This window comes from Pantherophis guttatus, chromosome 17, assembly GCF_059756535.1.
Source record: "Pantherophis guttatus breed Tessera chromosome 17, ASM5975653v1, whole genome shotgun sequence".
In the NCBI taxonomy this organism is placed as follows: domain Eukaryota; kingdom Metazoa; phylum Chordata; class Lepidosauria; order Squamata; family Colubridae; genus Pantherophis; species Pantherophis guttatus.
Window position 1 is genome coordinate 4043025 of NC_142079.1, and position 17031 is coordinate 4060055.

General features: G+C 47.0%; 1 protein-coding gene across 2 annotated transcripts in view; it reads left to right on the forward strand.

Annotated features, from left to right (window-relative positions):
* Window positions 1–5398: 5398 nt before the first annotated feature.
* BICDL1 (BICD family like cargo adaptor 1) overlaps window positions 5399–17031 on the forward strand; it is a 33024-nt gene continuing 21391 nt past the window's right edge. Inside the window, exons 1-2 of one of the 2 annotated variants that reach the window (XM_060685159.2) lie at window positions 5399–6286; window positions 12495–12710. In XM_060685159.2, coding sequence (XP_060541142.2) covers window positions 5903–6286; window positions 12495–12710 — 600 coding nt within the window. In that variant the 5' untranslated portion in view covers window positions 5399–5902. The remainder of the gene's footprint in view (window positions 6287–12494; window positions 12711–17031) is intronic. The other variant, XR_015730295.1, reaches the window with a different exon arrangement.

The following is a 17031-nucleotide window of genomic DNA, read 5'->3' on the forward strand; positions in this document are numbered from 1 at the left end:
TCTGGTACAAAGACGGTTGTTTTCTGGTTGTAGATTTTTCCGTGGGAAGCATTCAGACACACCTAAAAAAATTTTTTTAGTCAACCAACCTTAGATAAAAGCGCTTCTCCGATACCTAGCAGTGAACTGAACCTGCTTGAATTCCTCTCCTCAATTATCAAGAGCATCAATAAAAAGAAAATACACTGCTCAAAAAAATAAAGGGAACCCAAGCAGAAGACATCCGAGATCTGAACGAATGAAATAGCCTTATTAAATACTTTGTTCGTTACATACAGTAGTTTTGTGTTCCCTTTAGTTGTTTGAGCAGTGTATAAACTACTGTATGTAACGAACAAAGTATTTAATAAGGCTATTTCATTCATTCAGAGCTCGGATGTCTTCTGCTTGTGTTCCCTTTATTTTTTTGAGCAGTATATATTGGAAAAGTCCCCTAATACTGCACGAGTCAAAAAGAGGGCTGTGAAAATATCTACAGACCCCTCGCATCCTGGACATAAACTGTTTCAACTCCTACCCTCAAAACGACACTATAGAGCACTGCACACCAGAACAACTAGACACAAGGAGTTTTTTCCCAAACACCATCACTCTGCTAAACAACTAATTCCCACAACACTGTCAAACTATTCACTAAATCTGCACTACTATTAATCTTCTCATCGTTCCCACCATCCATTTCCTTCCACTTATGACTGTATGACTATAACCTTGTTGCTGGTATCCTTATAATTTATATTGATTGTTTCCTAGTATGATTTGATTGCTTATTTGTACCCTATGACTATCATTAAGTGTTGTACCTTATGATTCTTGACGAACGTATCTTCTCTTTTTATGTACACTGAGAGCCTATGCACCAAAGACAAATTCCTTGTGTGTCCAATCACACTTGGCCAATAAAAAATTCTATTCTATTCTATTCTATTCTATTCTATTCTATTCTATTCTATTCTATTCTATTCTATTCTATTCTTCTATTCTATTCTATTCATTTTCTATATTCTATTCTATTCCATTCCATTCCATTCCATTCCCTCCCTTCCTCCCTCCCTTCCTTCCTTCCTTCCTTCCTTCCTTCTCTATTCTAGAATAGAATAGAATAGAATAGAATAGAATAGAATAGAATAGAATAGAATAGAATAGAATAGAATAGAATAGAATCATAATGTACAACACTTAATGATAGTCATAAGGTACACATAAGCAATCAAATCATATTTGGAAACGATATGAACAATATATAAACAATATATAAACAAAAGAAACAATACACTAATTTTTTTCAACCTTGGCATCTTTAAGATACGTGGACTTCTATTCCCAAGACACTTTTTTTTTTTGGTTGGTCCATGTTGAAAGTCGTGGTTCAAACCTGAGTCACTATAGCAACTTGACAATGAGATGAGACACGCACTGTAACGCTTCCCGTATCCTGAAAAATAAAACAATACCCGGTGACTAAGAGCTGAGCTAAAATGAAACGTGATCAAACGCTGCTACCTGCCAATTAAGAAGGCATTGAGAGGAAGAATAAATCGCTGGCAGGCCTTGCTCTTAATGCCAAACACAGCACGTTCTTACACCGATCTTGCTCCTTATGTAACAACGACGCCATTGTTTGAAAGAGTGGGGTGTGAGCAATGAAACATGCCAAGTATTAGTAAGTCTGGGACAAAACTTTCCGAGTAGAAGGTAAAGGTAAAGGTTCCATTCGCACATACATGCTAATTGTTCCCAACTCCCACTTCCCTTCTTGTTTCTTCATATGAAGTAGGGAGGGCCAGGTCTGAGATGGTTTTTCAAGCTATCTTCTTGGCCCGGACTCAAATCCCATTTATCTGACTCGGTAGTAGCTCTTCCCCCTGTCCCCCAATGCCATTCCCTCTTCCATGTACTGTACAATATAGAAGCCTTCTTTTTTGTATTTTCCAGTCTGACCTAGATCACGTGAAGTGTTAGTATCACTTTATAAGGCCTTGGTAAGGCCACACTTGGAATCCTGCATCCAGTTTTAGTCGCCACAAAGTAAAAAAGATGTTGAGACTCTAGAAAGAGTGCAGAGAAGAGCAACAAAGATGATTAGGGGACTGGAGGCTAAAACATACAATGAACGGTTGCAGGAACTGGATATGTCTAGTTTGATGAAAAGAAGGACCAGGGGAGACAGGATAGCAGTCTTCCAACATCTCAGGGGCTGCCCCAAAAGAAGAGGGAGTCAAGCTATTCTCCAAAGCACCTGAAGGCAGGACAAGAAGCAACGGGTGGAAACTCATCAAGGAGAGAAGCAACTTGGAACTAAGGAGAAATTTCCTGACAGTGAGAACAATTAACCAGTGGAACAACTTGCCTCCAGAAGTTGTGAATGCTCCAACAGTAGAAGTCTTTCAGAAGAGATTGGACAACCATTTGTCTGAAGTGGTGTAGGGTTTCCTGCCTAAGCAGGGGGTTGGACTAGAAGACCTCCAAGGTCCCTTCCAACTCTGTGATTCTATTTCTGACCTGCAGTCCTAGATTTTCCTGACTTTTTCTTACCATTCCTGACTTCCTCCAGCTGAGAGGTTGAGATGCTAGCCACCCAGATCGCAGAATACAGCTCGACGGAATAGTTTACCCCAAATTTATTTCCCTACGCATCCTCCATTAAAAAAGCATTCGCCCTATGGATTGGGATCCCGACGAGCGACCTTTGGCTCTGCTTCTCCCAAGCACAGTGAAGCAAAAGGGGCCTGTTAATGCATAAAAGACTTCAAAAGCAAGCCCTCCATTTTTCCCTGCCCGCGGCAATCGGATAATTACATTCGGAGGACAATGACAGATTGTTTGGGACTGCAGATTAATGGGGAGATCGTGCAGTAAACAAAACATTGCCGTCCCCAGAGCGAGCTGTGTGCAGGGATCTGTGGGTAGGCCGATGCGCTGACGTGACCCACTGCGGGGCCCACTGAGAACTGGCACACTGTTGCAGTCGCATACTTTCCAGCCATTGTTGTATGAATTGTGCACCCCTTCTCCTGTAGTTCGGGCTGAAGAATCTAGGGCAAAGCTCTTTGTTCGGGGTGGATTAAAGCTCTCGATCCGTAATCCCTTTGTGTGCTAGACTCTGGAAAGAGATTTGGAGATAGACTATTCAGTGGATCTGGGTAATCAGGCCAGAAGGATTACAGTGAAATCTTCCCGAATGGGATACTTTCTATTGGGGTTATTGGTTTTTTTTTTTCCTCTCTTCTCTTCTGGAACAGAAGCACTAGCCATTGTACCCAGAGGTCTTCAAACTTGGCAGCTTTAAAACTTGTGGACTTCAACTCCCAGAATTCTCCAGCCAGCATAGCAGAATTCTGGGAGTTGAAGTCCACAAGTCTTAAAGGGGTTTGGGGGACCCCTGCATTGTACGACGATCTGGTTCCCAAATTGGTAAGAGGACCGGGGAGGGGTTTGAGGGAGGAGGAGAAGAGAGAGGGCATCACACCTTCCCTTTTGTACTTTCATCACAACATCACACCCATTTGGGATCCTGATTGGGCCTGCCTGCAAATTGTGTCCAACTTAGGTTTGCTCAGCTGTCGTTCGTTGAATAATTCATGATAGTTATTATAACCCTGGATTACATTCCCCACCCCCCAAAAATGCATATTATGAATTGGTCTCAGCTTAGTGCACCACAAATATGCCATCAACCATAATTATTTAAAAAAAAACCCAGTATAAACTTGGCTTGGAATGTTGTGGAACCTAGCCAATTGCAGCTGATTTCATTTCTGCCGGTATTTACAAAATGTTGGCTTCCTGCAGCATATGAAACCAAGTTCTTAAAGCAAGCTGGCTGAGGAATTCTGGGAGTTGAAGTCTACACATCTTAAAATATGTTAGTTGGGGAATTCTATATTAAGAAGTCTACACATCTTAAAACCCTCTGATTGAGGAATTCTGGGAGTTGAAGTCTACATCTTAAAGCATGCTGGCTGAGGAATTCTGGGAGTTGAAGTCTACACATCTTAAAGTATGTTGGCTGAGGAATTCTGTATTAAGAAGTCTACACATCTTAAAACCCTCTGATTGAGGAATTCTGGGAGTTGAAGTCTACATCTTAAAGCATGCTGGGTGGGGAATTCTGGGAGTTGAAGTCTACACATCTTAAAATATGTTAGTTGGGGAATTCTATATTAAGAAGTCTACACATCTTAAAACCCTCTGATTGAGGAATTCTGGGAGTTGAAGTCTACATCTTAAAGCATGCTGGCTGAGGAATTCTGGGAGTTGAAGTCTACACATCTTAAAGTATGTTGGCTGAGGAATTCTGGGAGTTGAAGTCTACACATCTTAAAACCCTCTGATTGAGGAATTCTGGGAGTTGAAGTCTACACATCTTAAAACCCTCTGATTGAGGAATTCTGGGAGTTGAAGTCTACACATCTTAAAACCCTCTGATTGAGGAATTCTGGGAGTTGAAGCCTACACATCTTAAAATACATTAGCTGGGGAATTCGGTATTAAGAAGTCTACACATCTTAAAACCCTCTGATTGAGGAATTCTGGGAGTTGAAGTCTACATCTTAAAGCATGCTGGCTGAGGAATTCTGGGAGTTGAAGTCTACACATCTTAAAGTATGTTGGCTGAGGAATTCTGTATTAAGAAGTCTACACATCTTAAAACCCTCTGATTGAGGAATTCTGGGAGTTGAAGTCTACATCTTAAAGCATGCTGGGTGGGGAATTCTGGGAGTTGAAGTCTACACATCTTAAAATATGTTGGCTGGGGAATTCTATATTAAGAAGTCTACACATCTTAAAACCCTCTGATTGAGGAATTCTGGGAGTTGAAGTCTACACATCTTAAAATATGTTGGCTGGGGAATTCTGGGAGTTGAAGCCTACACATCTTAAAATACATTAGCTGGGGAATTCGGTATTAAGAAATCTACACATCTTAAAACCCTCTGATTGAGGAATTATGGGAGTTGAAGTCTACACATCTTAAAATATGTTGGCTGGGGAATTCTATATTAAGAAGCCTACACATTTTACAACACGCTGATTGAGGAATTGAATGAATGAGTGTTGAAGTCTACATCTTAAAGTTGTCCACCTTGAGAAACGCCGGTCTTTCTTGGCCTTTCCTGGCCTTTTCCACCCGAACCCCGGTTTCCTCTCGCCCCAAAGAACAGCCGGGACCGGGCAGAGCCCTCCGCACCCAAACAGGCGAGGCGAACATTCCGATGCCAGTCGGGAACGGGCAGGGGGGGGGGAGGGGGGAAGGGGTTAAGCCCGGGAACGGGAAGGGGGGTAGAGCTGAGTCTTTAACACCTGTGGGCGGGGCCGTGGAGACACCCGTCTCGACCAATCCGAGCCCTCGGCCGAACAGGTGTTTGCTGGCGTCACGGGCTCTGGAGGGTGGGGAGGGGAGGTGTGGTGGTGGTGGGGGGAAAGATCCGGCCTCCCCTCCGCCGCCGCCGCCGCCGCCGCCACCGGTGGCTTCGCGAGCTTCCCGCGATGTTTGGCCGGCGCTCGGGCGGCGATGGGGCTCGGCGCGCGGGGCTGCCAAGCGGGGCCGCCGGCAGCAGCAGCAGCAGCAGAAAAAGACCCATCATCCCCTGCCCCCGCAGCAGCAACGCCCCACTCGGCTCCAACGCCGGCCGGGCGGCCGGCTCGCTTTGAGAGCGCCGCCGGGCTGCGGAGGCGGCTCCCGCGGGTGGAGTAAAAGCCTTGCCCTTCGCGCGTTTCCCCGGCCGGCGGACGGACTAGGAGGAGCGGGTGGGAGAGCGGGCGGACGGCGTCCCGTGGCGGGCTCCGGGCTCCTTCCTCGGCCGCCGCTGAGCCTGGAGTGGCCCGGAGCCCGGCCGTGTCCGCCTCTTGGATCGCCGCAGCCCTTTCAGCACCACCCGAGCTGGACAGCGCCTGCCGCATGGAGAACGGCCCGGGGACGGCCCAGCCGCCTGCAACGGCTTCGGGCTCGGTCGCCTTCGCTGCGGCTCTCCTTGCTCCGGCTTCGGATGCGGCTCCCGCTGCGGCTCCGTCGTCTTCTTCTTCGGCCGTGGGCGGCGAGCTGGAGCTGGCGCTGGAGGAGGAGCTGGCCATGCTGGCTTCGGCCGGGGAAGGGCCCGGGGAAAACGAGCCGCCAGGCCCCGCGGCTTCCCCAGCCGAGCCGGAGCTGCTGCTGTCGCAGATGAGGCAGAAGGAGAAAGATTTGGTGCTGGCCGCCCGGTTGGGCAAAGCCTTGCTGGAGCGGAACCAGGACATGAGCCGCCAATACGAGAGGATGTACAAGGAGTTGACCGACAAGCTGGAGGTGAGAAGAAGCCGGGCTATTTGAGGTGGGGGGGGGAAGGGCAGGGCAGGGCAGGGCGAGGCTTGGAAAGGCCCGGGCGGTGTGACTCAGGATTCGTCGGTTTGGGGAGAATCGGCTGACTTTTTCCCCTTTGGAGATGCCCGAGGGGGAGGTCGCCCCCCTGACCATGTGCAGAGAGCATCTCTCCCGGGTTGAGTTGCGCTCCTGCCCTGCCTTCTCTACCTGGGCCAGATTCCATCACACAGAGAGAGGGGGGGGAGGGAGGGAGAGAGAGAGGGAGAGGGAGGGAGGGAGAGAGAGGGAGAGGGAGAGAGAGAGGGAGAGAGAGGGAGAGGGAGAGGGAGGGAGAGGGAAGGAGGGAGAGGGAGGGAGGGAGGGAGAGAGAGAGGGAGAGGGAGGGAGGGAGAGAGAGGGAGGGAGGGAGAGAGAGAGGGAGAGGGAGGGAGGGAGAGAGGGAGAGGGAGGAGGGAGAGAGAGAGGGAGAGGGAGGGAGGGAGGGAGAGAGAGGGAGAGAGGGAAGGAGGGAGGGAGGGAGAGAAAGAGAGAGAGAGAATTTTTTTCTTTCTGGCTTTAGAGCAGCCCTTCCTGCGGAGGGGGGGGGTTGGGGTTGGGACTACAGCTCCCAGAATTCGTAGCCAGGAAGAGGGGAGAGGGAGTCATGGGACATGATGTCCGGAGCACCAGGATTGGGGAAAGCTGCAGAGGGTTGGCACCTTGGAAACCTTGATTTAAGGGTGTGGGGGGGAGAGAGAAAGAGTCTCGTTGTTGAGAGGGGTGGGATTCCCCTGGTCCAAGGCAGAGCTTCCGAAAAAGAAGCCGTGAGGTTTTGGAAGGCCGGCAAACCAGGATTGATTGATTGAATGAATGAATGTCACGTGCAGGAAAGCAAGAGGAAAGAAGGAAAATACATTTGGGAGTAGTCATATAGGCCCATGCTCCAGGTCTTTTTGGGGGGGGGGGTGTTGGGAGAGCACAGTTCCTCAAGGTCTGAGTTGGTTGAGAATGATGGGAGTTGTAATCTTTTCATGGGGGAGGGAATGGAGACGAATGGGACACCAGATTATTTAAGGTGATGGTGGTTACATAAATAGGCCCAAATGTATTTACTCAACCGTTACTCAGGTCTAGACCAAATCCACTTTCCTGGATTTGTACAGGATATTGAACGAGGCTAAAACAAGATTTTGGGGTTTTCTGGTTGAATTCCAAGCCTTTTTTGTTAAAACCACGAAATATTGTTTAGCTTGGGGGGGGGAGGTCTTCTCACTGATTAAATGAACCCCACCCTTAGTGGGTCATTAACCTGGGTTCTCAGCTGAGGGGGTTGTGCGCACATCTCGACACCCGGCCAAGCCCGTTGCAGCCTCGGGGGAACTTCTTCACCGCCGGAATTGTTGAGCTTGCCATGACTTGTTGAATTCTGTCAAGTTAGAAATTAGGACTCTCCCCTTCGATGGCGGGTCGATGCTGGTTTCTCCCCCCTGGGCATTTAAAGGGTCTCCCGCATAAGCAGGGGGTTGGACTAGATGACCTTCAGGGTCCCTTCCACCTCTGTTACTGTGTTAAACCATCCTGGGTGCTTGACTGGATTTCCTCCTTTTGCCTGTTCAAGATATTGGATCCCAGGTTAAAGTTTGATACTTTGGGGACCTGAGACACCCCTTCCCCAATTGAAGTCCTCAATGCACGTGTTAAAGACAGCCAGTGCTAACCATGATTCAAGATGAAGCTTCAACAATGAGCCTTGGTAGTACAGTGGTCTAAAGCACCCTGTTATTAACATCAGTTGCCTGCAATTACTGCAAGTTCAAATCTCAACAGGCTCAAGGTTGACTCAGCCTTCCATCCTTTCTAAGGTAGGTGAAATGAGGACCCGGTTTGTGGGGGCAATAAGCTGACTTTGTATAAATATACAAAAGTATGAAGGCTATTGCTTAACGCATTGTAAGCCCGCCCTGAGTCTTCGGAGAAGGGTGGCATATAAATCAAATAAAATAATAATTAAAACAACTACAACAACCCTATTCAGACAGGCTAAAATTCAAATCTCAACCTTTCTAGAAATAATACAGAAGCAATACAGATTTAACTGATGACCACTTGGCTGAAAATATTTATTTTTAAGGCTAAATAAAGCTTGCTCAACTCCAACAGTGCAGCTCCGGGGTGGAAAACTGAGCAATTAAAACTGGGTTTAGCTGGATTAAGTCCGGTAAATGATTCGATCCACAGTTTATACTCAGTTTGTGTGTTGAGAGTTAATGTTATGTGTGAACCCAGAGTTAGGGTTAGGGTTAGGGTTAGGGTTAGGCCAGGATGGATGGCTTCTTGTAGGTCAGTTTGGGTTGTTGAGATCTGAGTTGAACACACTTGCTACAAGGTGAACTTACTACAAGGTGAACTTACTACAAGGTGAAGTTTTCCTAGCTTAGTCAGGACTGTTCTCCACTGCTTGCTATGGATCTGACCACGGTCATTCTGTAACCCGTCTACGGTCTTTGATACTATTTAGATACGTTTTGGGCTGAGCTGAACAAGCCACAATTTACTATAAGATGAATCCACCAAAACTTTCATAGTTTTGTAGCTTTTGTGGTTTAGTAGGACTTTTATTCCTATTAGTTACCATCTGTCTGGCCACGTTCATTCCGGATCCAACCTACCATCCTTGGCACTACCCTGTTTCCCCAAAAAATAAGGCTTGGGAAGGTAAGGTTCTACTTACCTTCCCAAGCCTCCTTTTGGCGTGCACTGCGCATGTGCACGCAAAGTACATTTGGTGCACGGCACGCATATGCACCAGCGAACCAATAGCAAACCGGTTCAGATTTCACCACTGCTTCAATTCCTTAGTAGATGGGATCCATAGTTGACCTCTTCTACTGGCGTGAGTGGGGTGGGCTTGTCCCATTGGGAAGGGGCAGCTCCTCCCGATGTTGTGTCTGTTACCATTTGGCACCATTAAGCTAACCGAAGGCCATAAAATAAATCCTTTATCAGGCTAATGGGTAAGCGTATGATTCTTGTCTCCATCTGTTGCCAAGTCACCGATGAGTTCGTGTACTGCTTTCCGTGTAGTACACTAAGCAATGTTTGTCGTGATTGTTCTAGTTCTGGCATGGCCCTTTTAAATCCAGACATTGGTGGTTTGTTCCCTGGATCAGGAGAAGTGAGTTCGTGAGCCCGGCCTTTGATGGAATGGCTTGGATGTCCTTTCATGGTCAACCATCTGGCAGACAGGTGTTGGCCTCATAACTGTACGTCTTCAAGAAGAACTTGGAGTTTGCTTATCTCCTGGTTGAGCCCCGCTAGTTTTCTTCGTTGTGTGATTTTCGATCCCTGCGGCCTTGGGTGAGGCCATCTTGGACAAACGAAGATGGTTTAAGAGAGGTGCGATGGCTGGGTGGTTAAAGATGGTGAGCTTTTCAGCTAGAAAGCCAGCAGCCCAGGTTCGAGACCCGAGCACTGCGTGATGGGGGTGAGTTCCCGTTCCTTGCTCCAGCTCCTGCCCACATAGCAGTTCGAAAGCATGCAAAATGCGAGCAGATAAATAGGTACCACTTTGGTGGAAAGATAACAGGGGTTCCATGAGCCTTTGCTGGCCACATGACCAAAGAAGCATCTTCGGACAATACTGGCTACCTCGGTTAAGAAAGAGAGATGAACATCCACTTCTAGAGTTGGACATGGCTGGACGGGAAAACTTTACCTTTGTTTTACATCTGTTCACAGCTGGTCCAAGGTATTCCATCTTCAGGACTGTCTTCTTTACTTCCTGCCACGGCTTTGAAGCTTGTTTCCTGATCCCAAACCCCAGACGGTGGTCATTTGTAGGGCTTCTCCTATCTGTGGTCCATAATGTCCCCTATGCCTGGATTAATATGGGGCACAGATGTTTGTGGAAAACCTGTCTGGGAATCCCATGTTTTCCTGATGATCAAGCCTAGGAAACAATTTTGAGGGAAGGGGGGGGATATTAATTCTATCTCTCTTTCTTAAAACTGTCTCCATTTCTTAAGTTTCCTTTCAAAAGGTTAAAATCAGGGGTGAACTCCAGCAGGTTCTGACAGGTTCTGGAGAACCGGTAGCGGAAATTTTGAGCAGTTTGGAGAACCGGCAAATACCACCTCTGGCTGGCCCCAGAGTAGGGTGGGAATGGAGATTTTACAATATCCTCCCCCAGGAGTGGGGAGGGAATGGGGATTTTGCAGTATCCTTCCCCTGCCATGCCCACCAAGCAACACCATGCCCACCAAGCCACGCCCACAGAACCGGTAGTAAAAAAAATTGGATTTCACCACTGGTTAAAATCATAAGGGATTATTCACTAGCAGTTAGGTTACCCTCCATTAAACTGCTTAATGGAATTTTGGTTGGGTTCACCCAGCATGCTAAACCTTAACTTTGGATGAACAAAAGACAAGTTGGTAGCAGTGCTCAAACAAACAAACAAACAAACAAACAAACATATCATGGTTTCATGGACTAACCAAATTAAACAGCGAATTGCCAGAGTTTGTTGCACAAATCACATCCAGAAAGCACACACTGATTCAGCAGGATTCATTAACTTCTCTTCATATACATAATAACACATACAATACCAACAGCAGATTCTTCCAACGTGGTAGTAGTTACAGGCAAAAAACAGGCAGAGGAGAGAACAGCATGGGGAGGGAATGGGGATTTTGCAATATCCTTCCCCTGGAGTGGGGAGGGAATGGGGATTTTGCAATATCCTTCCCCCAGGAGTGGGGAGGGAATGGAGATTGTGCAGTATCCTTCCCCTGCCACGCCCACCAAGCGACACCATGCCTACCAAGCCACGCCCACAGAACCGGTAGTTAAAAAAAAATTAGATTTCACCACTGGTAGAGCTGGGCTGGGGTGACGGCTGGCGTGCCAGACGACATGGCTCCACATGCCACTTCAGGCACGCGTGCCATCGGTTCGCCATCACAGGCCTCGCCTGTTTGTTCCGTTGGAAGAGCTCAAAATGTTCTTTATTCCCAAGGGCTCCATCTGTCCGTGTGAAGCCGAGTTCTTCTGCTTCTACACACACACACACACACACACACACACACACACACACACCCCAGTCATTCAATCCGATTTATATAAACTGGGCTTTAATTCTTTTCCTGCCTGGACCTGGTTTTTTTTTGCTGCCTGCTCCAGTCAAAACCTCCTTTGACCTTTTGCTGGAATGCATTTTAGGAAAACAGGAAGCCGCTGAGAAAAGACATTTTCGGCATTCAAAAGCAGCCAAGCGTTCTGTTTAAAAAAAACAACAAAAAAAAAACCTTTTGCGCCGATCTCTTTGAAAAAAAAAAAAAAAGCGGCCAACGGGGAGTGGGGGATTCTCCACTTTTTTTTTAAGCCCTGGAACAAGGCTCCCAAACAGATCTGCAATTTGGGATTGGACAACGCAGCAACAGGCCGCGATGAAAATTCTCTGCCCTTAAAAATAAAAATTTAAAGAAAAGGCAGTTTTAGAAACAGGGGTTTCCAGTTGATTTGCCCTTGAGGTTATTAGACCAGGGGTCTCCAACCTTGGCAACTTTAAGCCTGGAGGACTTCAACTCCCAGAATTCCCCAGCCAGCTGCAACTGCAACGGTTAAGCGTGGCCTAGGGAAAAAGAGAAAGGAAAGAAAAAAAGGAAGGAAGAAAGGAGGGAGGGAGGGAGGGAAGGAAGGAAGGAAGAAGGAAGGAAGGAAGGAAGGAAGAAAGAAAGAAAGAAAGAAAGAAAGAAAGAAAGAAAGAAAGAAAGAAGAAAGAAAGAAAGAAAGAAAGAAAGAAAGAAAGAAAGAAAGAAAGAAAGAAAGAAAGAAGAAAGAGAAAGGAGGGAGGGAGGTCCCTTCCAGATTCTATTCTATTCTATTCTATTCTATTCTATTCTATTCTATTCTATTCTATTCTATTCTATTCTATTCTATTCTATTCTATTCTATTCTACCCTACCCTACCCTACCCATCCTTACCCATCCCTACTCTACTCCTATTCTACGCTACTCTACTATACTCTATTCTATGCTACTCTACCCTACCTACCCTACCCTACCCTACCCTACCCTACCCTACCCTACCCTACCCTACTCTACTCTACTCTACCCTACCCTACCCTACCCTACCCTACCCTACTCTATTCCTTTTTTCTATTCCATTCCACTCCATTCATTATTCTATTTTTTTCCTTTCCCGATGCAGCACCTGGAACAAGAGAAACACGAGCTCAGGAGACGCTTCGAGAACAAGGAAGGCGAGTGGGAAGGCCGAGTGTCGGAGCTGGAGAGCGACGTCAAGCAGCTGCAGGATGAGCTAGAGAAACAGCAGGTTCACCTGCGGGAAGCTGACCGGGAGAAGACGCGGGCGGTCCAGGAACTATCTGAACAGAACCAAAGACTCTTGGACCAGCTCAGCAAGGTGAGGGAGGCCACTTTGGCCATGGGGGAGTGGACGGACGGTTGCTGTTGATGCGGCCGGCTCCGTTGCAGTTGTTGGGAACTCCGTTGTCCCTTAAAGTCATCCTGGTGGCACAGTGGTTGCAGTTGTTGTTACATTGCGACCCCGTGGACAACATTCCTCCAGGCCTTCCTGTCCTCCACCATCCCCCGAAGTCCATTGAAGCTCACGCCGACTGCTTCAGTGGCTCCATCCAGCCACCACGTTCTCTGCCATCCCATTCTTCTTCTTTTGCCCTCCATTGTTCCCAGCATTAGGCTCTTCTCCAGGGAGTCCTTCCTTCTCATCAGGTGGCCAAAGGATTTGAGTTTCCTCTTCAGGATCTAACTTCTAAAGAGCAATCGGGGTTGATCTCCTCTAGGACTGACCGGATGGATCGCCTTGCAGTCCAAGGTTTGCAGTACTGCAGCTAATTCTGCTGACTGCCGGCTGCCAGCAGTTTGGCAGTTCAATCCTAATCAGCTCAAGGTTGACTCAGCCTTCTGTCCTTCCGAAATGGGTAAAACGAGGACCCAGATTGTTGGGGGCAAGAGGCTGACTCTGTAAACCGTTTAGAGAGGGCTGTGAAGCACTGTGAAGTGGTATATGTCTAAGTGCTATAGCCCTTCCTTCCTTCCTTCCTTCCTTCCTTCCTTCCTTCCTTCCTTCCTTCCTTCCTTCCTTCCTTCATAAGAGGAGGAGTACCTGTATACAGCAATCCCTTGGCACTCTTTCTTTAATGGTTGCTTACCTGTCCTACGATTAAAAAATATCTCCTTATCAGAAGTTGCTGGATTTTGGTGTGCCAGTTTAATTGCTTCCAGAGCTAATAGCTTGGAAGAAGCCGAGCTGAGCCTTGGATCTCAAAATGTTTTTTCTGCAATGTTGCTTACGATTTTTATGCTTCTGTAGTTTTTCTTAATCTCAAAAAACAGCCGGTGCCAGTTTTTAACCCGGAGAATAAGCACAAATGGCCCTGCAGCTCCGAAGCTTACCTTGGAGGGTGTAAATTTTTGGTTGCCACGATATAAAAAAAGATGTGGAGACTCTGGAAAGAGTGCAGAGAAGATCTGCAACAAAGATGATTAGGGGGCTGGAAGCTAAAACATGAAGAACGGTTGCAGGAACTGGGCATGTCTAGTTTAATGAAAAAAAGGACTAGGGGAGACAGGATAGCAGTCTTCCGATTTCTCAGGGGCTGCCCCAAAGAAGAGGGAGTCAAGCTATTCTCCAAAGCCCCTGAGGGCAGGACAAGAAGCGATGGGTGGAAACTAATCCAGGAGAGAAGCAATTTAGAACTAAGGAGAAATTTCCCGACAGTGAGAACAATTAACCAGTGGAACAACTTGCCTCCAGAAGTTGTGAATGCTCCAACACTGGAAGTTTTTAAGAAGAGGTTGGATAACCATTTGTCTGAAGTGGTGTAGGGTTTCCTGCCTAAGCATGGGGTTGGACTAGAAGACCTCCAAGGTCCCTTCCAACTAAACTAAACTAAACTAAACTAAACTAAACTCTAAACTAAGATAAGCTAAACTAAGCTAAACTAAACTAAACTAAGCTAAACTAAGATAAACTAAGCTAAGCTAAGCTAAGCTAAACTAAACTAAGCTAAGATAAACTAAGCTAAGCTAAGCTAAGCTAAACTAAACTAAACTAAGCTAAGATAAACTAAGCTAAACTAAAATAAACTAAGATAAGATAAGATAAGCTAAACTAAGCTAAGCTAAACTAAGCTAAGCTAAGCTAAGCTAAGCTAAGCTAAGCTAAGCTAAGCTAAACTAAGCTAAGCTAAGCTAAGCTAAACTAAGCTAAGCTAAGCTAAGCTAAACTAAACTAAACTAAACTAAACTAAACTAATTCCATCCCATCCCATCCCATTCCATTCCATTCTAAATTTGCACAGAAGCCAGCTCTGAAAGCTAATTTTTCCTCAGTTCCAAACAGGTAGTCCTTGACTTATAACCACAATTCAGCTGAACGTCACCAAGCAAGGGCACCTGTTAAGTGAACCGCACCTCATTTTACGAATGTGATTGTCACAGCGGTTAAGTATCTACAGAGATTTTAAACCATCCAGGTCATAGTTGTCCCAAAGGCGCTTTTCTCAAAAGTTCGATTCCCACCAGCTCAAGGTTGACTCAGCCTTCCATCTTTCCGAGGTCGGTAAAACGAGGACCCAGATTGTTGGGGGGCAAGAAGCTTCGTCTGTAAACCACTTAAAGAGGGCTGTGAAGCACCATGAAGCGGTATATAAATCTAAGTGCTATTGTTATTGTAATCCTAACACTTGTAGAGGACTCTGATAGGGAAAACTGGTTTAGATGGAATACTGCTATCTGAATGGAATAGAATGGAATGGAATACAAGGAGGAGAAGGAGGATAGAATAGAATAAGAGTTGGAAGGGACCTTGTAGGTCATCTAGTCCAACCCCCTGCTCAAGCAGGAGACCCTACACCATTTCAGACAAATGGTTGTCCAATCTCTTCTTAAATATTTCCAGTGTTGGAGCATCCACAACTTCTGGTGGCAAGTCGTTCCACTGGTTAATTGTTTTCACTGTCAGGAAATTTCTCCTTAGTTCTAGGTTGCTTCTCTCCTTTATTTATTTATTTATTTTATTTTATTTATGTAATTTATATGCCGCCCTTCTCCCGAAGGACTCAGGGCGGCTTACAAAAGGAACGTACAAAATTACCTAATCCTTGATTAGTTTCCATCCATTGTTTCTTGTTTTGCCTTCTGGTGCTTTGGAGAATAGCTTGACTCCCTCTTCTTTGGGGCAGCCCCTCAAATAGTGGAATACCGCTATCATGTCCTCCCCTAATTCTTCTTTTCTTTAGACTAGCCAGACCCAAATCCTGCAACTGTTCTCCGTATGTTCTCTCCTCCAGGCCTTTAATCATCTTAGTTGCTGCTCTTTGCACCTTTTTTTCCAAAGTCTCAACGATCTTTTTTTGTAACGTGGGGACCAAAACGGGATGTCGTATTCCACTAAGTCTTTTTAAAGCGGTGCTCTCACGATTTTGATTCTATGTTTATACAGCCAAGGATTGACTGCGACGTATGCTTCCGTTCCCTCTGCCTCCCCTCCCTTCCCCAATGCTGGCTAGGTGACGTGTGCCTCCTGTCCCAGTCCGTCCGTCCGTCCGTCCGTCCCCCCACACTCGGCACATCAGAACAGTTCAGATCGTGCCGGGCGGGCACGCCCGAGATGATCAATCCCAGCCAACGTCAAGGCCAGCGGCTGCTCAAAAGCCCTCCGTCACCGGTTGCTAGGCGACCGTACATCACGGTCTTCCAGGCAGCTGCTGTTGCCATGGTAACCCGATGGTGGTTCCTGGGTTTTTGAGTTTTTTTGGGGGGGGTTTCCACCGTACCGTTACGGTGAGCCTGGGGATAATGAGGGAGACACGAGGAAATGACGTTGGAAACGACTGGGATTTTCGGCGAAACTCTGCCTGCCTGCCTCTATTTCTTTATATCACGGGCATCTTTCCTGCTAATAAAATGCAGCTGGACACGGTGGGCAGCACGTCGATCATCCGAACGCAGGTAGTCCTCGCGACTTACGACCACGACGGAGCTCCAAATTTCCGTTGCTATGTGGAGACCTTTGTTAAGTGAATTTTGCACCCATTTTAGGACCTTTTCTGCCACGGCTGTTAAGTGAAATCTGTCATGGTAAATGTCTAACTACTACACCTCCCTGATCACCCGGCCCTGCAAGGGTTAACCAACCATATACCCCATAACCCCTGTAACCACTCCTTACCTCTTTGCCCCTCCTCCTGGGTATAATAGCTCCGACCACGAGGTCCACAGGTTATTCCAGATGTATACCTGAAAGAGAAAGGTACAAGGTCAGTGACCTCCAGTACCATTGAACCTACAATAAAGTTACAGAAAAGAATTAAAGTCTGTCTTTGAGTTATTGGGCTAGATCCAACTTTCAACAAAACCGATCTCTTCGGCGATCGCGTGCGAAGCGCGTGCACAAAGAGAACTGGTAGTAAAGCCGGTTAGAACCCACCAGAGTCCCCACGTGGTTTGTTTTGGATGCAGATAAGTGCAGGGCTCAGGGAGGGTGAAAAACGGGCCTACCAGAACTTTGCGAAAGCCGGAAATGGGCCCGTTTCTGGCCTCCAGAGGGCCTCTGGAGCCTGGGGAGGCTGTTTTTGCCCTCCCGGAGGCTCGAGAAAAGCCTCCGGAGCCTGGGGAGGGCAAAAACGCCCTTCCACTCTGCTGTGGTGCAGGAGGCCGACTAGGCCACACCCACCATGGCCACGCCCACCCAGCAACCG